Genomic DNA, 21,150 nt, shown 5'->3' with positions numbered 1-21,150 from the left:
TCATATTTCAGCTGTTTTTGGTACACTTTGGCAAGCACGGATAGTTTTAAGTAAATAGTAAAATGTTCTTTTTCGGAAAATTAATCACAGATAATACTTTCGAGTTTTGGCACTCAAACATTTCCTCTTTTGTGCACACAAATGTCACCAAACAACTTAATCCTCTTTCTCCAATATACTTTATATAAACTATATAAATCAGTTGATTCCCAATCAAAATGTAAAATAACATGCAGCTGTGAAAGAATGTGTATGAGGATCTTCACCCGCAGTGAGACCAAGACGAAGTCCAGTATTGAGGAAATTCTGGAGCAAAGGCCAAGGCCGGGGTTAGAGGTAAGGTTGGGTAATGGCTATTCTTAGTACACACGCACGCATGCGCACACACACACACACACACACACACACACGGTATAATATATGTTTTTAATGTTGTATTCCTATCCATATTGCTTCATATGTGTATGTATAAAATATATAAATGAAGTATGATGTTCGCATTAGTTTAAAGCGGTCAATCTTGCGTCCACTGTTTTGAACACATCGATGCACTAAGTATTATTTGTGCATTCTGAAATGTTCTGGTTTTTATTTTAATAATTTGGCTTTTTATTTTATAATTTCAAGCAGTTCAAAACAGGCTGTTTTAAAGTGTTTATGAAGATTTTCCAGCCACGCTCGTATGTCATGGTCCTTTTTTTCTTTTTTACCTTATAATGAATCTGTTTGTGGCCCAAGTGACGAAATATTTGCTGTTGAATCCCCCAGCCACTCCCCAATAAACACTTTGCACAAAGCAGACTACTTACAATATCATTCAACAGACACTCACATACAAACAAGTATGCCTGTGTTAAACTGTATTTCTTGGTTCACATGGTGAAATTAGACTACGTGGCCTGTATGCACACTTGATATAAGTAATTCATCAATTCACAAAGCAATTAGCATTTAAACTCTGTGGACATTTGGGGCGTGGTTTGCCTATTTGGGAACATTATGTTATAATGAACTGTAGTCCAGTTGAATACAAATTCTACCTAATGTAGTTCGGTTTATTGAAGGAAAGTACTGCAGTGTTGTAAATGATTGTGTAACCTACAGTACTTTATATTTCTACTCAGTGTTATAGAATAGAATAGCACGGTTACACTATTACTATTTGCTCACTGAGTCCAGACTCAACTTGTTCCAAACACTTACGCCCCACCCAAACTGCACCTCAAGCTATCATTGGCCGGCTGTCTAACATCAACTGTTATCCAATCAAATCACTTATACGCGGGGCGGGAGCTGCCGCAGCCAATAGGAATCCAGATTAGACCCGCGTATGAACCGCCCTCTCATGTAAACTGGTTTGAATGAGTCCTGGAACATAAAAAGCGAGCCGTCATGTGTCTGTCCCTCCCTCTCTGCCTCTGTCCGTCGGCTAGGCTGCCGCTACACTCAACCTCCCCGGAACAAAACACAAGGAAACAACCATGTCTGAGAAACTTTCCTTCAAAGTTGGTCAGTTGCTATATTCATCTTTTCCCACGTGCTAGCAAGACAGGTTTCGCGACATTGGTTGGCGTTCGGTAGCTAATTAGCATGCTGTTAAGTTCATTGTGTGTTGAGTAACGGCTCTCTGTTAGCCATATTTAGCCATAAAGCTAATCACACAACGACACAAACAATTGAAGATGCATGTCAGAGATATGTTGGTGAATAATTTCAACGTTTATAGCTTTTTCTTTACTTCGTTATTGCTAGGTAAACTTGCTAGCATGTCGTAGCGTTAAATTGTATGGTGTTTTTACTGTTTTTTAAAAACATGTTTATCTGTTGCAATGTCTTTAGCTTGCTACTAAAGTAAATTAAATATTCATTTTTCTAAACTGGTAGATTTGTTTAAATCTGAGAATGAATCGACATGTAACAGTCAGACTAGCGCCGAGCATGGGCTTCTTTCCCAACAGAGTCGCCAACAGCCTCTGGATGTTGTAGTTTTTTACTATCCGGAGGCGTTTTGCTCTCCAACACGGACTGTGCTTGTAAACTACAATTCCTATGATGCCTCGCAACAGGTGTAGGCATGAGTGACAGGAGCAGGCAGACACAGAGCTGCACTGTATGCAACTTGGGTATCGTAGTAATGCACGGACTACACGTGGTGTCCCCGTGCGAAAGCTTATCAGAGTTTTGGGGGGTTTTTTAATGTTAAAAAATACATAAAAAGCGTTTTTTCATTGCATAAAGTGACGCGTCTCCTGAGAGACATAATGGAAATAGATTAATAAGGTGCCGCTTTATTTAAAATGCTCGTTGCAATAAAAATATAAATTGCACGTAGTTGAAAAAGCAAGAAATGCAGAAGTTTCTTTATTGAAAATGTATGTCCTTATTTACCGATTGTTCACGTGCTGCTCTGCAGTGTGAAGCAGCTGGTTCAAAGCAGAAGAAGTTACACAATGTCCTGCGAACAGATAGCTCTGGGTCAAAGTCTAAACGCTCTCCATTGAAGTGTAGAGAGTTCAACTCAGGAACTGCCTCTGCCAAGTCTGGCATGTTAATTGATGCAATATCACTTATTTACTACAAACAGTCAATCAGTGCAGCGTTTTGCGTTTAACAATACCTGCATCTTGCCTGGGTCATTAAAATGCAAATCTTCCTCTTCTAAATCTCTGATGCTTTTTCAGTGCAACACAGGTCACAGGAGCAAATAATCAATACAAGTTTATATATGTTTTTGCTATGGTCCATTTTTGGGACATTTCTGACTTAAAGAATATGAAATAAGTTGTGTTTTTTGTGTTTGTCCAATTATCAGTAATGCTGAAGTTGTCTGCGTGAAACTCAAAGTTTGGGTTGAACAGAGTATGAAAGGTTTTTAAGTTCTACCTGCATGCATAGTTTGAAAGTGGCTCCCCTCACCCTCCTCTTCCAAATGTGTTGGAGAACCTACAGTGATTGCAAAATGCCTCTAAAACAAGTGATTGGTTTGTCCATTCTTGGCCACTGTAGAAAGCATGGCGGTGCAATGTTGCTCGGAAAAGATGGAGATATAAAGAGCTCAGTCTGAGGACAAGAAAACCTTTCAGGGGGTTCAACACAAATGAAAACATGCGTATGATTATGATCTATTACTCCCAATAATCCTCCTTTATCTTACACATTCGCTTAAAACGTAACTGACCTATGTTGATGGATAAGCTAATACTGCCCTGTTTATAGTTTCTTTGATTTGAACCATCCATCAAATGATAGTTGTTAACTTAACTGAGCAACATTTCAGCTGAGTAGCTAGTTTGACGTCAGTGTGAATTTCCTAATCCTCTGTCAGGATCATTCAGCCTAGTGCTGGTTCAGAGCAGATATCCCTGCTGAGGTGTGTTTGCACAGGCTGCAGGTTCTGTAATAGAGATGTTGGTGGATGGTTGTACTTTGAGACTTTCATCCTGTGTCCTTAGGTTTACCTGCAGCATTGTAGAGGATGCAATATAGAACAGAGTGCACAGAACGCACCATGATGTGAAGCAATCTCCACATAGAGCATTTTTCCTTCTTGGCTTGCCTCGGCAGGAAATTGGTGATTGATGTTATTGCTTTGCGGCTCGGTCACGATTAAACTGCAATGATTGTGAAACATGTATTCTTCGGGGTCATTTTCCAGTTTAACCGGTCTTCCAGTTTCATGTTTTAATAGCAAAATCCCACTTAATCCCTCTTGCATCCATTGAGTGCTCATGCCCTTCACTTTCTTATAGCTTAAACTACACATGTACAGCAGCAGCAGTCTGCAAATGAATGAATGGACGGACTGTGCAGCCAGCTGTGGTTGGGTTCATTTCCAGTACAGCAACAAAATGCTTTCATTCATCAGTATAAGCATTAGCAGATATATAACATTTATGTCTTATTTAGACTCCTGTACTGGAACTGCAGGAGATTTGCAAGGACTACATCCTGATCCTGATAGATATAAATCTTAACTGTCTTGCACGACATCCTGACATTTGCTCCAAGTCTCCAGCAAATCTTGAAATCTTGAGGTTGTAGACCATATTTGACTATCATCTGGAGGAGGCTGTTACTGATATGTTAAACGTCTGAGGTTTAGAAAAAAATCCAATTTGATATACAAACATGGTAGTTTTAAAAAGGTTACAGGAACTGAGTCTGAGCTTAAGACGAAAAACCTGATGAAGGATCAAGAAGCTTTGCAGGAATACGTTTGTAATAATTACTATCCTCTCTGTCTCCAGCTGACATCAGCCTGGCCGAATGGGGACGCAAGGCCATCGACATCGCAGAGAACGAGATGCCCGGTCTGATGAAGATGAGGGAAATGTACAGTCAGTCGAAGCCTCTGAAGGGCGCACGCATCGCCGGCTGCCTCCACATGACCCTGCAGACTGCCGTGCTCATCGAGACCCTCACCGCCCTCGGAGCTGAGGTGACCTTTACCAGCTGCTAGTTAATATTTAGTCTACAGGAGAGCGTTCACTGATTATGGCCTTTTAGAAACATTTCTTTTATACGAGGGTGACATGTAATGTGCCAGCTGCAACTGCAGGAGGACTTGGTGTGAGACGTAAATTAATGTAGAGTGTAAATTGAAAGAGGTGTATTTCAGAAATTAGGGTTCGGATAGATTTGAAGACAAAAAATGACTGGATTTGATGATAGATTTGTTAGATTATTTTGAATCCCTATTCCTACATTATGTATGTATGTAAGAAACTTGTGTTAATGACCTGGAAATATCAAAAGAGAAGTTATCCAGGGGGACATTTACACATCCGCAAAACCAAAACGGCTCATCCTACTTTTCTTGTACACCTGTGAGATTGGACTTTGTTTCCTCTCAGAAATACAAAACCAAAAGATGTTGGTGGAACTGAGTCCAGTTAAACTTTTCTAGGAGACGAAACACCAGCAGTTAGTCTTTATCTTTTGGTTTTCTTAAGATGCATCGTAGTTTGTGCAATGTACAGGCCAATAGATGCTAAGGATGGGTCATGAATTTCGAATAGTCATTTATTTATAAAAAGTTGAAGAGTTCATGCGACTATTATCTCATCTTCAAATACATTTTTTCCATTGTTTTTACCGGCACCTGTAGGTCATCTGGAAGCTGTTTGCTAACCGCCATTAAATAACAAGAGAAGAAGAAAGCATGAGCGCTAGGTGCCAGTAAAACGGTTGTTGGGCTGTGACATTTGAAACCAGAGAAATATGCAGAATAAACCATAATTTATTCGCCCCAGTAAAACATCAACTTCTCTCTATCAATAAATTCCCCTACACCGCTAGAAAACAGTAAACTACATAGCACTCTGTGGTGCTTCCACCATGGATTTATTATGGCTGCAACTGGCACAGATTTCAAGAAGTGTTTGAAGCTTGCAGAGAGTGTAACCTTTGGCAGCATTAGCAGAAAGTCAGTTTGAGGCCTTAAGGGTGCAGTAGAAATGCTATTCAGGGTTCTAGTAAATGTTAGGTTTATTTATCACACTGGAATTTAATTATTGTACTCTGGATTTGGGAGATGGACCAGGCATCAGAACATCATCTTCTGCTTTTCGCTTAAGTGCACTAGAGCTGTTACACACAGAGGGTCCAAATTTATTTACCCATTTACTGGAACAAGCCGTCTGAGTGCGCCTGGGATTTTCTCTCCCTCTGTCCGCCTCAAGGTCATGTGTCCTGTTATCATGTTGGTTTTTATCTCTCCCACCGAGACTGGTTTAGTCCTGCAGGAACATGAACCCTGAGAACCAACAGAATAAATAACCTGCTCTCTGTCTGGGGATTTTTTTTACCCTGATTGATTTATACTTCTCTCCCAGCTGTGGTGGGTTCATGTGTTACTTGCAGATGTGGCTTTTAGCTTCAAAAGATGGTTCTTTATGTCTTAACTTCCTAAAGGTCACTTTTAAATGATCAGTGTTTAAATGCAACTTCAGTTGAAATGGACTTTACCTGACCTGATGACCGTGAACCCAACTTTACATACAGGTGGACAGATTTGAAGTTCTTTCCAGCTGCAGTAGAAAGTTTTGGACACTAGATGGCAGCAGCTGTGTTCAAACCTCATAATTGAATTGTTAGTTCAGTTAGTTTATAATCAAAGTAACCTAATAAATTTACTGAAGTACTGAACCTTACCAATAATCATTATGTTATTGTTTTAATCATTTAGTGAGTTTTTGGGTCTATACAATGTGAGAAAATGGTCAATTGTGCGTCAGTGTTTCGCAAAGCCTAAGAAGACTTCTGGAAACTAGTTTTAACCACAAGATGTCTTGGCATTTAGTGCACAATTTAGGACACAAGGTGGCGGCAGTGTTCTGACAAAAACTGGGGTCATGCAGCCTGTCTGATTTAACATAAAGTAGATTAGAAAGAATACAAGATATTTCTCACAAGTTACTGATCATATTATTGCATGTTTAAGCAATAATGGCATTGGTTATTTGCCCCTTGAGGCGTTGCAGCCCAACCGTCTGTGTTGCAGCTGTGTCATAAGGTGGCAGAGAGAGAACGGTGGTGGTCTGCACTGAGACTCTACAACTCATAGAGGACTCGGAGTGATACTTCCACCAACAGTTATACACACAAATTATAGTTGTTTTTATATATCTAATGCAGGCTTTCTGCAGGTCTGATTAAATACATTTTAGGCCTGATATTGTCTTGGTTATGTACTTGGTTAATGAGGATAACTATACTTAAGTTCTATTAACTTGAATCTCTCTTAAACGTGTTGTGACCAGTATACATTTGTTCATACATTTGTTTGGGGTTGCATTATATCAGTGCTACCAGTGAATTTAACAATATTGGCAAATAAATTCACATAAGTCAAATAAAAGGGAAAGTCGGGTTTTGAATGAAACTAAACTCCCTCTCTCTCCCTCCTCAGGTTCAGTGGTCGAGCTGCAACATCTTCTCCACTCAGGATCACGCTGCTGCTGCTATCGCCAAAACTGGTGTTCCAGGTAAAACACACACACACCTCTGTTTCGAAAACGTGCACAAATGTGACCATGTTATTTTTATAACTTGTGCAGATTACAGAGTGCCTAAAGACTGCGTACAAACTTTACAGACTAAAATACCTGGACAAAAACACATATGTTTCTCTCCTTTTGGTCTTCTCTCCCTACCAAGATGGATTTATAAAACCGTGTGTAGATCCATCACTGAAACTGTGCACGTCTGTCAAGTAACAAACGCACCTGTACTTTCTTTTCATCAAATCTGCATCACTGTAGAACTGAATGCATGTGCAGTAGCTTCATCTCAACTCGTTATATTAGCCGTAATTGACGTAGACTCACCCGTGAACATGTACTTGCATATCAGAACTTGCACGGTGCATGCTCCACCTTGCATTAGACCTGTCTTATTAAAAGATGATTATATGCCCCTTGAGGCGTTGCAGCCCAACCGTCCGTGTTGCAGCTGTGTCATAAGGTGGCAGAGAGTGAACGGTGGTGGTCTGCACTGAGACTCTACAACACATAGAGGACTCGGAGTGATACTTCCATCAACAATCTAACTACTGCCTGTGTGTGGGATTTCACCTGTCTGTTAGAAAGCAGAGTATTTAATCTGGCTCTCTTAATTTGCAGTGTATGCGTGGAAAGGTGAGACGGATGAGGAGTATGTCTGGTGCATCGAGCAGACTCTGTACTTCAAAGACGATAAGCCCCTCAACATGATCCTGGACGACGGAGGAGACCTCACCAACCTGGTCCACACCAAGTATCCCAAACTGCTGGCAGGTGGGTGGGTTTGCATGCACGCCGTTTTTTTCTTGTTATAGTTCAGCCTAGAAAAAGTCTTCAGATCTAATCCCTCCAAGTGTTTTGAGTTTCCTGCCCTGAAGCTGTTGCATGTTCCTCAATCGTTGCTCGTAGAAATGACAATCTGCGTGGCAGTTCTCTCTGAGAGATCACAGGATCTTAGTGCAGGTTAAGTTTCACTATTGACTGTTAAGAAGACAACATTTTGGCTTGTTCTCACTCTGAAGTTGCTGCTGCAGGAAACTAGTTTAAACCACAAAACGTCTTTGCATTCAGTGCACAGTTTAGGACACAAGGTGGCGGCAGTGTTCTGACAAATTCTGAGTCTGATTTAACAAAAAGTAGATTAGAAAGGCACAAAGAATACAAGATATTTCTCACCAGTTACTGATCATATTATTGCATGTTTAAGCAATAATGGCATTGGTTGTTTATTTGCCCCTTGAGGCGTTGCAGCCCAACCGTCTGTGTTGCAGCTGTGTCATAAGGTGGCAGAGAGAGAACGGTGGTGGTCTGCACTGAGACTCTACAACTCATAGAGGACTCGGAGTGATACTTCCACCGACAGTTCAATATATTACGATGTGTTTACATATAGAAAGTAGGATTGTTTCCCCCAGCATTTTGTCTAACATTCAATAACCTGAAGTTTATCATAGAACTATAGCTTGGCTACTTAAAATTCCAGGTTCAAAAGTTTAACTGAAACAAAATGTGAAAACTTTGTAAAAAATAAAAGGTCCAATATTAGTAGCGAAGCATCTTTTTTTTTTTCCTCCTTCACTTAAACGCCACACGTCACATTTACTGGTCGCTGTGGCTGAGAAAACGGTAGGACCTGAATGCTGTCAGGGTTCAAGTTTGCAGAACAAAAAGCGCAGAAGCAGCACTTCTCTGTCGACCCCAAGAGAGTGAAAGAAAAAGTAAAGTAAAGCTGACCCTTTGTCCGAGAAAGAAAGTAAAAAGGACGATATGCATAGCCTTGGGAGGAAGAAGCTATTAGTTGCAATACGTGCATGTGGAACCACAGCACGCACGCAAGGAGTCTCTAACCGTCGGTTGATCAGGATGACGGATAAATATATTTACACCACAGTGTGACAGGAGGGACGGGAAGGACTCTGCTGCTTGTGTTGTCTTTACAGATGGTAGTTTTGAAAAAACGATAACCAATGTGTCTTCTCAGTCTCTTAAACAACATTGTGATTAACCACTGAACCACAAGGGGGCGTTAGTGTTTAACTGTGGTTAGAAAAATGTAGTACTGCAACAGCCCTAGTTGTGATAACTTAAGTCTCACTTAAACCATGTTTTTAGGGAAAATTGTATTTGACGTGCTGTTACAAAACGAAACCAACCTTCCACAGCATGTTCAGCAAAATCGAGCACCTGCAAAGTTTGCTCAAAGCCTGTTTAAAATAATACATTTAAAGCCTGCTGCGTCTTCTGCAAGAAAAAGTGAATTAGAAACTTAGGGATTCTCGCCCAAATGCATTCACAATGGCTTTAAAATGGTCTTTTAAAAGTCTTTAATTTAACTTGTTGAAACCTATAGAAAGCCTGGACTTACATTGCCCTGTGAAATATGCTTCTCTAGAGGTCAATGATAGTATCTCCGCAACTAACCTTTGCTTCATGCATACAGTTACTAGTACAGGTTCATGGTGGGAAACGCTGCCGAAGAGACATGCACAGTTCTTGCCTTTCTATCAAAAATACAGTGACTAAAGTGTATTAGTAAATATTGAATTATTGAACGCGCCTGTTTTTCCAGGTATCCGTGGAGTGTCCGAGGAGACAACCACCGGCGTCCACAACCTGTACAAGATGCTGAAGAAGGGCGAGCTGAAAATGCCCGCCATCAACGTCAACGACTCCGTCACAAAGGTAACATGCCTCCACCTTTTTTAGTGTGAATTAAAGGAGATGAGGGTCGACAGAAATGTATAATAAATCATTAATTTAACCATTCATTAATCAAGGAATACTGGTTAAAACCACCATAAACATGTGCTACAGGAATTAGAGCCAGAGTTATACAGGTTGCAGAAAACCTTAAAAACAAACTGTATAATTATTGTAGTCAGTATTTCACTTCAAAAGATCATATAGAATTCAGTCATATTGACTAGCTCTGATCCAAAAGGAAACAGACTTGTGCAAATGTATGGATAAATCTGCCACCTGGATGTGCACTTTTCTTTCCAAAAAAAGCTTGAATTAACATAATTTAATTCTCTCTCCTCGTGCAGAGCAAGTTTGACAACCTGTACGGTTGCAGGGAGAGTCTGATCGACGGCATCAAGAGAGCCACTGACGTGATGATTGCCGGTAAAGTCGCCGTGGTTGCCGGCTACGGTGACGTAGGTAAAGGCTGCGTCCAGGCTCTGCGTGGGTTCGGAGCTCGCGTCATCGTCACAGAGATTGATCCCATCAACGCCCTGCAGGCCGCCATGGAGGGTAGGTGATGGGAGGTGAATCTAATCTTGAGACTTCAAACTGTTGGTCCACATTATAAACTCCTCTCCTCCTCTGTGATTGGTTGTAGGTTACGAGGTTACCACCATGGACGAGGCTTGTAAGGAAGGAAACATCTTCGTCACCACCACCGGCTGTGAGGACATCATCGTGGGACAGTAAGTGTGACTAAATCAGATGTTTCTGCTACAACTGGTCTAAAGAGGAAATGTTTGTCTATTTTCATGAGTTGAAGAAGATTTGCATACTTCTTTGACTGCTGCTTTTGCACGGTAACAAGTTGCATTTTGGTCTATTTTCAGTCACTTTGAGCACATGAAGGACGACGCCATCGTCTGCAACATCGGACACTTCGACTGCGAGATCGACATGAGCTGGCTCACCAAGAACGCCGCAGAGAAAATCAACATCAAGCCTCAGGTAGGAAAACTGGCAGACTGATATTTGTTATTTTATACAGCAGGAAGTTTACAGCTCCAGGTTTATTTTTAGTTTGGTGTCTGTTCTCGTAGTTTATTCGTCTTCAATCCTTCTCCTCCTCAGGTGGATCGCTTCCTGTTGAAGAACGGTCGTCACATCATCGTCCTGGCTGAAGGCAGACTGGTCAACCTGGGCTGCGCCATGGGACATCCATCCTTTGTCATGAGCAACTCCTTCACCAACCAGGTACTATGAGACGAGATTTTCAAGCTAGGGGCCTTGACATGTTGACATACACTGTAGCTGCTTCCAGTCTGCTTTATTAAACTCTGTCTAACTGCCTCTTCTTCCTGCAGGTTCTGGCTCAGATCGAGTTGTGGAAGAACACAGACAAATACCCCATCGGAGTCTACTTCTTGCCCAAGAAGGTGAGAAGCCTCCGCATAATGCTGCTTATTTCATAGGTTTATCACTTGGACAGAATTCAGTGATCTTGGACATGATTGGAAAATATATAGCTTGTTGTCTAACAGGGATGGGTCACGAATTTCAAATAGTCATTAATTTAAAACAAATCGAAGAGTTCATGCAAATATTATCTCATCTTAAAAATATATTTTTTCGATGCCAGTTTGGCCGAGAGGTTGAATCGGCGACCATGTGCAGAGGCTGTAGTCCTTGATGCAGCGGCCCCGGGTTCAACTCCCGCACCTCGGCCCTTTGCGGCGTGTCGTCCCCACTCTCTCGTCCCCCGTTTCCGCTACTATCCACTGTCCTCTCTCTGAAATAAGTCATAAAAACCCATTGTTTTTACCGGTGCCTGGTTGTAATGCGCTACTCCCGCATTACAACCAAGATCATGCATCTGAAAGCTGTTTGCTAACCGCCATTAAATAACGAGAGAGAGAACTATTTACAGAAAAATAAGGAGTCAAATGAATAACGCACTTTATTTTATCCCTGGACCTCGTACGTCACTGAGCATCTGTATATGGCAGCTTTGAAAACGGGACTCATTTTGCAGACTTCACTTGCCAGAATTAATTTCCACTTGCATTTACCTTCTGATTTTCATGGCTTTAATATTAATTCAGAATCTAAGACCACCAAGTTTTTCACAAAGGTATGCAGTATTAATACCTGGTGGGGTCAGCTGCGGTGTTTATGTAAAGCAATACCACAGGAGGTCCAGAGGACGGAGCTAAAATGTTTAAAATACACACTTAGGCTGGTGTTGCCAACTTAAAACAGAGGTATCGTATCTATTTGTTTAGCCGACGATCTGTGTGGTGTTCAAGTTCCTCAGAGAAGCAGGAAACGTTAGATTCGATGTCTTAAACTTTCTGTGTTAAAGGTTAAATATGCAGGCTGCACTAGAAAATCTAATATCACAGACGGGTTCATATGGCAGGCAGGAATTTTTAACCTGAGCTGACTGACTGCAGGTTTATTTTGTGCTTTGAGGCTTAAAGAGACAGAAACCGTAAAAGCCAGGAGATGATGTGCAGCTTTAAAGAGCGAGGTTATACGCACAGAGCATTCCAAGTGTTTTGTTTTATCCTCCTCCATGCATAATTCTTCCCTTCTATGGGATGAATATAAGGTGAAGTTTCTAAACTGGAAGCTTTGAAACCTTGAAATCTAAAGCAGCTTTTGAAGGATTGAAACGGTCAAACAAGGCCTCTTCTCTGGCAGGCCGTCCAAATCTTGGAACAACCGCCTTGACCCTTTTTTAAAAATCTTTGTTTTAATCTGTATGTTCATATCTTTGAAAGAGAACGACGCCAACAACTAATTAATGGACGGTCTACAAAAGGCTGACCTCTTACAGTAGACAAGCACAGTTGATGAAGTCCTGGGGCTTTTCTCAAACCCTCTCCCTGCACACTTCCACTCTGTTTGCATGCTTGCGTGTAGTGTCTGCCACATTGAGTGCCGAGTGTGGAGTGGTAGTGGGTTGCTAATCCCTCCACCAGTGAGTCTGCACCGATGCTGACTCACTGAGCAGGTGCAACGCTGTGTTATGATCGTCATGAGATGAGCGACATAAATTAAAGTTCCGTATTATTACCCGTGGTTTTCTTGTCTAGAAACGAGTGAAAAGTGTTTATATTGAAAGGGACGGTCGTAAAAACTCAGCAGGTCATTAACATGAGTTTGAAAAGTATATTTACAGACACGAAAAAGCCACCAAGGAAGTTTGTGTTCCTCCTAATGTGGGTTGATTTTAATGACTCCATGGTTACACACGTTTCCTGCCTCCGGAGTGAGGGGAGTTTGTCTCAAGGCTCGGCGCTGTATTTAATCCCTTCACCCTAAACGAAGGGTGCTCTGTTCAGCTGTGAAGTACTTTTTGTTTAACATGACAAACACACAGCAGTCAACATGATATTAACAATTTTAGGAATTAGACAGCTTATGAACATTTTTTTTCTAGTTTCTTTTTTCCAGGCTCATGATTTTGATTAAACGAACTGGGCTTCAACCTGGCTACGAGATCTCAGCGCGAAGAACAAAACCACACAAGAGTTATGGGGAAAGGCATATTGTATAACAACATGCCGGAAATACACTCGCGGCCAAAGCCGATGCTAACGGAGAGTAACAGAAACATCAGCGCAGAACTAACTTACATAATCATGGACGCACACACGATAAAAAGAGTCCGTCGGCGATCACTGAAGTTTCCATAGTAGGAGCAGTAAACAAGTCCGGGCAGCTCACTGCCGTGTTTCAAGGGGATGTGCTGAGTTGTGCTGCGTTCAGGAGTGCTCAGAAACGTGACAGTTCAGACACGTTTTTACACATATTTTTAAAGATCAATCTCGGGATTTATGAATCGATATTGGGTCATTCAAATCAGAAAAACTTTTTTAAACCCTACCCTACAGATTGTTCTGTACATTACAGAAACAGTTTTGCTTCTTCAACGTGAGGATTTGCTGCTTGTTTTTGTCTTAAGTGAGCAAAGTAAAAGTCTGTGGATTTGGTGTTGGATGGACAAAACGATATGAGCACGTCACAGGAAACTGACGTTAAAATGTGCAAAAAGAAAACTAGTGGGCAGAATTGTGAAATGAATAGAACTGCTGTTTTTACTTTGTTCTAACTGGAAACTTTTCTCTCTGTCTCAATAGTTGGATGAGCAGGTGGCAGCCGCCCACCTGGACAAACTCGGGGTGAAGCTCACCAAACTGTCAGACAAGCAGGCCAAGTATCTGGGTCTGCCCACCGAGGGGCCCTTCAAACCAGACCACTATCGCTACTGAGCCCCCTGTCCAGCTGAGGAGGAGGAGAAAGAGGAGGTGTGGATGAAAGGTGTTGGTGTTTGGTGGGGTTGGTCGGGTTTCACTTTGGCACCATTTGCTTCTGAATGTCGACTTTTCAGGGATACAAAGAGACAGTTTGTGGGATGTTTTTCCCCCCTTTTACAGGCTTTCCATATAGAAATACTAAGAATACGTAGTTCGGAAGCGGCGCCTCGTTCTGTTTAAACTAAGGTGAGATCAAACAAAATCTGCAACACAGAAGGAGCCGGCTCTAGGAAAAGGCATTGACCCGAAGCTTCTGTATAAATTAGCTTTTTATGCTAGTTTGGAGGCTTCAGGTGCTGCAAAGAGTTGTTAAAGTTTCCTGTTCAGCCCGGTCTATTCAGCCCTCATTTCGCTCACACACACACCAATATCTTCGTTCCTCGGCCTCTTCTTTCTTTCTCATCGATGCTCTTCTGAAACACCATCAAGTGCTACTGTGGCTGTTTTTTAAAGAGAATTCCTCTTATTGTTTGTCATTCCCTCTCCATTTATGGATTAAATAAACCCTCACGATGCTTTTCTATCTGAGCTCTTCTCTGCGGTGACAGAGCCAGTTTTCCTTCTGTAATGAATCAAACGGTTTTTATCGTTCAGCAGCCTTCCTCCAGTGTCTCCGCACTAACGCTGCCCTGTGTTAGCACTTAATGAAAACTGTACTTGAACTGTGCGAGAGGCTGGAGCTGCTCGTGACGTGCTGGTCATTGCTGCCAAAGGAAACACCAAAGCGCATCATGTTTACGCCTGATTTACAAAAAGTCTTACTCTTTCTGTTGCAGTTTCTTTTTAATTGTGATTATTTAATTTGACATGAAGGGCCAAAACATGTGCGTCGCCCCGTCCCCGACAGGTCCGCTAACTTCTCTCTGTAGCCAATCAGGGCGCAGTTTAAGGTGGCGACGGTTCTCAACGGTTACAGCCTGAAGTTCAGAGTCCACTGCTTGTGAAACGATTCATGTTGAAACTGTCAAAATAAAAAAACATGCTGACTCTGGATTGTTTCTTCTTGCATTGTGCTGTGGTAAAGAATATTTTCTTATGATTTACATGACAAATACATGCTGGAATCCTTTTAAAGATACAATAACAACTGGCTCTGATGCAGTTTTAAGTTTGGAAACAAGGGAACAAACAAGCCCCAAAGAAGTCGCATGACACAAGATGGAAATGCATCCCCACAAAAAGCCCGGTGTATTTGGAAGCTGAAAGTAGAGATTGGTTCCGGAAGCTGTCCTTTATATAAATCCATCATTTACGGATGTCTAAAATTCTGCTTTTATAATTTTGGTTAATTTACAAATGTAATTTCAATACATCCTTTACTTAACCATCAACCTGAGACTGTAAGAAATATATATTTTAAGAGTTATAAATACAAATGTGAGAGGTACGTTTCAGAGCGTAGAGAGAAATAAATCAGAGTGAGCAAGAAATGTATTTGTCCGTTGCATCTCCTTCATTCAGATTGAGACGTATTTCTATTTAAATGAGAAGAGTGTCAGTAGATGCAATAGAGATATGACAGAAACAATGAAGACTAGAATGTGTAAGGATAAAAAAATATGTAAATGATAGAGAGATGAGAGATGTGGGCAGAGAATGAGAGGATGGTGAGTGAAATATATAAATGAGAGGAATGTGAGATGCAATGGAGAGATGGAGTGAAATATTTAAATGTAGAGGTATACATTTATATAAATTAGAGAAGAGATGATAGAGATATAGGAGAGATGAGATAAGATGGAGATTAAGATACCATTAAGAGATAGTGTCGTATTTACGTGGTCAATGTTGTTGTGTGGTATTAGTAATAGCTCTGTTTTTTAATGTCCAAATAAGTGATCAATTTGTAATTTATTGCTTTATTTAATTGTTCTGGAAACTTTCATGTCAATAAAACTTGAATTAAAAAGCTACTATAGATAGATGGTATAAACGTACAGATGTAGATAGACACACATGCACTCCTGACATTTTCCTGACAATTTCAGCACCGTCTGACCCCGACATTACCCACGGTTGACCTCTACAGCGGGAGACTTTTTCCTGTCGGACACGGAGAGGGGCCAGGGGAACGAGAACGCGGCTGAAAAAATACAAAACGAGAGTTGTAAAACGTGCAGCTCGTGACGGATGTAAATAGAGCAGACATATAAGGAGAGAGATACAGAGAGCTGCTGTGTGCTGGTACAGCAGGTGAAGGTGTGTGGGGAGAAATAACTGGAGAGAAGCGAGGTGAGCAGATTAAAGTAGTTAGTGAACAAACGCTGCCAAGAATGAAGCACAGTTATAAAGAATTACGATATAACTTTATTTAAACATTGAGCAGCAAAACTGAGCACTTTCTCATGTCGAGGGAAATCCGGTAATTTGTAGTCTGCTGTGAGGCTGTTGAAATCTGTAAATGTGCAGTTAAACACGCTTCAACAAATTTGTGCAGAACCTGGAAGGATCTTCAGTGAAATATCTCCAGCAGGACCGATAAAAATCCCAAAAGTAAAGATCCAGGAGTGGTGTAAAAATACACTTTTATGAATTGTAAGGAAAAACCTCTTGTTGGTTCTGTAGAGTCCCTCTGAGAAGGAAGCTTCAGCTCGGATTTACTCTCCAAACAGGCAGGGGGTCTTCAAGATCTCCTACTTCACAGGTCCTCCAGGCAGCAGTCCGAGCTTCTTTTTTATTATAAAAATCGAGTTAGCAGAGAAAACACGAACCAGATGTGAGAGCAGCCTGTCTTAAACAGAAGTACTGTAAGTACTTTAAATCACTTTCAGAACCGCTCTGAAAGTCGGCTGATTGGGTTGAAACTCAGAGGAGGGATTTAAGGACCCCTCACAATCTGATGAAGATTATAACGACTCTAAATACTTTAAACAGATGAGCTATGTTTGAATAGATAGATAAGGCTGCTATCATCTGTTTGAATCAGCGTGCTCATCTGTTTGAATCAGCATGCTCATCTGTATTCGCGGATGAGATCATAGATGTTGCTGTGTTTTATTGCTTCTGATCTCCTGCTCTGTGGCTTAAATGGAAATGAGCTCGTAGCCAAATCTGGTAAAAATCATGTTCTCCTTTTTTTTCTTCCCTTATACAAATGTTATTATTTATGACATTCTGCTTGGCATCACATAAAGCTCCGGATTCCCACCAAATAATCAAACATAAGTGGCGTTTCTAGGAGAATTATTAGTTCAGAATGTTTAATCGTAGCAGAATAAGTTAATTACGTACAAAATGATCGGCAATGACTTCTCTATGCCAAACCATAAGTGGATAATAGGCGGATGTACCCACTATATTTTCCTTCCCTTTGTTTCACTACACTCCCTCACCAGCAGGTGGCGGTGCCTGTTCCCTAAGCTCTACATCAGGGGTGGCCAACCCTGCTCCTGGAGCGCTACCTTCCTGCATGTTTTAGGTTTCTCCACACACTTAACACACCTGGTTTGAATGTTTAGCTCGTTATCAATCCCCTGAGCAGCTTCAGTTGGTTGATAACGAGTATTTCATTCAAATCAGGTGTGTGAGCTCAGCCTCCAAACATGAATGAAACATACAGTATATGTTTAAATAAACCATAAAATTACAAATCTTACTTTAATTTTCTTTTTGGCTTGTATTTGAAAAGAACGGGTAAACTATCAAACAGATGTAAATGCACCTGATTCAGCTGGAAGGTTTCCATCAGCAGCCGTCTGCCTGAAGTTGTAAGGATCCTAGAATAATAAAAAGAATACATTACTAATTTAATGTAAAACATAAAACATGTACAAGAAAGGAATGCAGCACTCGTACCTCCATGCACTGAACAACCAGGTGTTACTCATTTTTACATGAACCTGTGGTTCAAAGAAGCTCGATCTAACCACAGCGAGAAGGCTGCATATGTGTCATGTAACAAGAGAAGTGGACTGCGGTGAGGAATAAACCACGCGCCCTTGACCTACCAGAAGTTAATAGTTTATATAAACCTGACCAGAGCAGGAACTTTACTTCCACGCTCTGTTTCACTTGTTTTGAACTTAATATGAAAGCTGTAAATGTGGTCGCAGCCTTCAGGGCCATTTGTCATCTAACTTTACTGATGTTGACACCTCAGTTCTTCACCTTCAGAAATAATCCAGGGTTGAAATAAAACCTCGTAACAGCTTTATAAACATCAGATGATCCAGAGGCACAATGGGCCTTCAGAGACTTTCCTGGCTCACATCCTTTGACCTGCTTCTTCTCTGTACATTGAATCATCCTCCCTTCCTACTCTTAAATTGTAAAGACGACAGACTGTTTTAGGGTTCAGGTTTCCTTTTCCAGAACCAACAGTGAGATCTGTTTGGCTTTAGCCTGGCTTTAATTAATTTGGAGACTTCCCCCATCCCAGGGACAGCACAACATTATAAAACAGACCAAAACAAAGGAAAAAGATTAAAAAAGAGCTCCAGGAAATCCATGAAAATATCAGAGAGCTTTTGAACTAATTTAAGTAGCCTGTGTGTCAGGAAAAATGTCAATATGTGAAATGGATTGGTCATAGTATCAAAATTAAAGGACTTTATCACCAACTTTGAAGCTCTATGAAGCTTTTTGGCCTCTTGCAGCTCTCACAAAGCTTTGGCTTTTATAGCAAATGTACCATCTTGTTCCATTCCCAGAAACAGCATGCAGCAGTTTCCTAGCTCTGATAAACCCACTGCACAGTACCTGCCCAAAAATAAACTGCAGGTCGACACAGTTGGAGACGAGCTGGTAAATAAAGTGCAACATTGAGCAATTTAAAAAAGTGCTCTCAGGAGCTCAGTGGAGACCACGCTTTGCCTTTAGGGTCAGCTCCCATTTCACAACGACAGTTCTGCGCTTATCCCGAATACTGCCGACCCTGCACCATACCGTCTGTCGATCTCAGGATGCTTGAACTCCTCCGCGTGAGAAAGTAACTCACTTCCAGACAACCCAACAATGTCCAGAGCCTTCAGCTGCTCAAGGCAAACATCTAGTGCCCTGCCATCGAGGAGCTTCTCGACAACCTCTGGAAGGATATTGGTTACGCTTCCTCTGGATGTTCATCAAGGGACTATTGGTTGAGTTCGGGAGTTCCTCAAAGTGTTCCTTCCTCCACTCTACGATATCCCCAGTCTGGGTCAGCAGTTCTTCTTCCCTGCAACCTGTGCCAAGCCCTGCTTTACCCTCTAGTTGTGAACTTCCTTCTCAGTTCAAAGTCCTTCTCCACGGCCTCCCGAACTCCTTCCATATGCAGATTTTTTGCTTCCACGACCAACAAAACCACAACCCTCCAGACCACCCAGTGCATGTCTGCTACTTCCAGAGACCCCTCGACTAACCCAGGCCGCAAGGCCCAAATCTTCAATCTGACAACTTCCTCCACCGCTGGAGTCCACCAGCAGGTTCTTAAGTTGCTGACGGACATCAGCTTCCATTCATGAGGAAAGATCGAGAACTTACCTGCATATTTACTGCAGAAGCCTTGTTCACTGTTGGAGAGCGTGCACATTTTTTACCTTGTGTTGACCGCACAAAGTTTACCACAGGATCATTGGTGTTTATTCGCCATGGACATCCTGTGAATATTTGTTCTTCCAGGTAGGTTGGAAACTGAACTCTATCTTGTTTAGAATCATAACATCACCTGGAGACGCACAAGACTTGGTTGAATTCACAGCCTTTCTCCAGGAACTGAGTTTGCATAACTGCCAATACCACCTACGTAAGGCCGGCCAGTGGCAATTTTGCCGATATGTGAGCTGGACTGGATTCAGGATTTTCACCCAGAAAGCTTCTCTGTTTGTCTTCTGTGAGACAATTCGAGAATGCACGCCTTAGGGCCATTTGCCATCTTGCACAAATAAAACTCTACAGATCATTTAACCGCAGCGTGTTAAAAAATAAGATCAGATGATCCACAGAGATGCTGCACCCCTCAAAGATTTCTTGGCTTGCATCAGTTGTCCTTCTAGGCTCATTCCTTCCTTTAGTGAAATGTTCAGAAAAATTATTGGCAGAACTTGCTTTTGGCTTCAGGTTTCTTTTGCCAGAAACAAACTACTTGGAGATCTGTTTGGCTTTGCACTGGCTTTAATCAATTCAGCAGCTTCCCCTACCCCAGGGAAAAAACAATACAAGAAAACATCATACCGCAAAGGAAAAGAGAGACAATCAGGAGCTCTAGAACATCCCTGAAGGGAGTCCTTGTGTCGGAAAAAGGACCAAAATCTATTGAAACCTGCTGTGATAAACATTGAGGAGGTTGGTTATGTAAGAATCGAGTGAATTATAACCAACTGTGCAGCTCTACAGAGCTTATTAGCCTCTTTCAGCTTTGGGGCAGGTACATTTTAAACTTATTTTTTAAATACCAAAACATGTACAGCCAAATTAACAGAGTGCATGTTTTTATTTTTTAAAAGTAAGACAGGAGACCACAACTTTTATATTTTAATCAAGAGTTTGTGGAGACCAAACCAGAGCTACATCGAGAGTTCTGAATACTGGACGCGTGTACGAGTTTCACCCCGAATAGGGATTGGGTAAACAATACAGTTTTATGTTGCCAGTGCAGGGAGCATTTTTTGTCCAATAAAACTGCAAGTTATGTTGTGCAATAGCCTGGTGAAATGCTTGTAAATAATGCTGCTTGTCCATGTGTTAAATAGAAAATAAATGCTCAATTGAATCGAGAACAAAACTGAAAATGAAATTGTTCCCAGGTGGTCGGTTTTACAGTCTGACATCCATCAGACATCATCCTTCAGAAACAGTGAAAACTTAATTTAGCCTGACCAAACATCCCGAGGCTCCTCAGCCTCTGGGACGACACAGCCATTCAACACCAAACATCACCGCCACAACACACCACATCACTGTGATGTTGTGTGGCAGCAGAGCTTTGGCTCGTGGTTTTCAGGAGGCTGACTTCATTGGTGTTCTGTTCACACTGCTCGCATTGAGTTACAACTCTCTTCCAACAGTCTCGAGTAATGTCTTCCAGCTCGATTCTTCAAAGTAGAAACAAGCTACTGACACTAATGTGAATTGAAAATGGTGTAAAAATGGCACAAGAACCAGAGTGAGAGATGTTTCATCTGCTTTGGTGTCTGTGCTTCTCATGTTCTCTCGTATTTGAAAGTTTT

At 41.5% G+C, this 21,150-nt stretch overlaps 1 protein-coding gene and 3 non-coding genes across 4 annotated transcripts; all 4 read left to right on the top strand.

The window, feature by feature from the left end:
- The first annotated feature begins 1,418 nt into the window (after positions 1-1,418).
- On the top strand, positions 1,419-14,999 carry ahcy (adenosylhomocysteinase). Its single transcript, XM_069678418.1, has 11 exons — positions 1,419-1,509; positions 4,248-4,438; positions 6,911-6,986; positions 7,623-7,775; positions 9,571-9,683; positions 10,049-10,256; positions 10,345-10,432; positions 10,577-10,694; positions 10,818-10,940; positions 11,051-11,122; positions 13,832-14,999. The coding sequence occupies exons 1-11, from the start codon at positions 1,482-1,484 to the stop codon at positions 13,961-13,963; spliced, it is 1,302 nt and encodes a 433-aa protein (XP_069534519.1). The 5' UTR covers positions 1,419-1,481; the 3' UTR covers positions 13,964-14,999.
- On the top strand, positions 6,461-6,595 carry LOC138606635 (small nucleolar RNA SNORA17). The gene has a single exon (XR_011309361.1). It is a non-coding gene; the product is annotated as a small nucleolar RNA SNORA17 (small nucleolar RNA).
- Positions 7,411-7,545, top strand: LOC138606636 (small nucleolar RNA SNORA17). Its single transcript, XR_011309362.1, has one exon. It is a non-coding gene; the product is annotated as a small nucleolar RNA SNORA17 (small nucleolar RNA).
- On the top strand, positions 8,231-8,365 carry LOC138606634 (small nucleolar RNA SNORA17). Its single transcript, XR_011309360.1, has one exon. It is a non-coding gene; the product is annotated as a small nucleolar RNA SNORA17 (small nucleolar RNA).
- Positions 15,000-21,150: the final 6,151 nt, after the last annotated feature.

The sequence above is a fragment of the Semicossyphus pulcher genome, unplaced genomic scaffold (assembly GCF_022749685.1).
Source record: "Semicossyphus pulcher isolate SPU_LCO1_2020_fin unplaced genomic scaffold, fSemPul1.0.p SCAF_3, whole genome shotgun sequence".
In the NCBI taxonomy this organism is placed as follows: Eukaryota; Metazoa; Chordata; class Actinopteri; order Labriformes; family Labridae; genus Semicossyphus; species Semicossyphus pulcher.
The sequence above is the reverse complement of the archived record's forward strand: the minus strand, read 5'-3'. Positions and strand labels throughout refer to the sequence as shown.

What these genes read in the sequence shown, in the direction of transcription:
- ahcy (XM_069678418.1), top strand. Translation starts at nt 1,482, where the DNA reads ATGTCTGAGAAACTTTCCTTCAAAGTTG. An exon ending in CCTGCAGGCCGCCATGGAGG is followed by an intron (nt 10,257 to 10,344) that starts GTAGGTGATGGG and finishes GATTGGTTGTAG; the next exon opens with GTTACGAGGTTACCACCATG. An exon ending in GAGGACATCATCGTGGGACA is followed by an intron (nt 10,433 to 10,576) that starts GTAAGTGTGACT and finishes GTCTATTTTCAG; the next exon opens with TCACTTTGAGCACATGAAGG.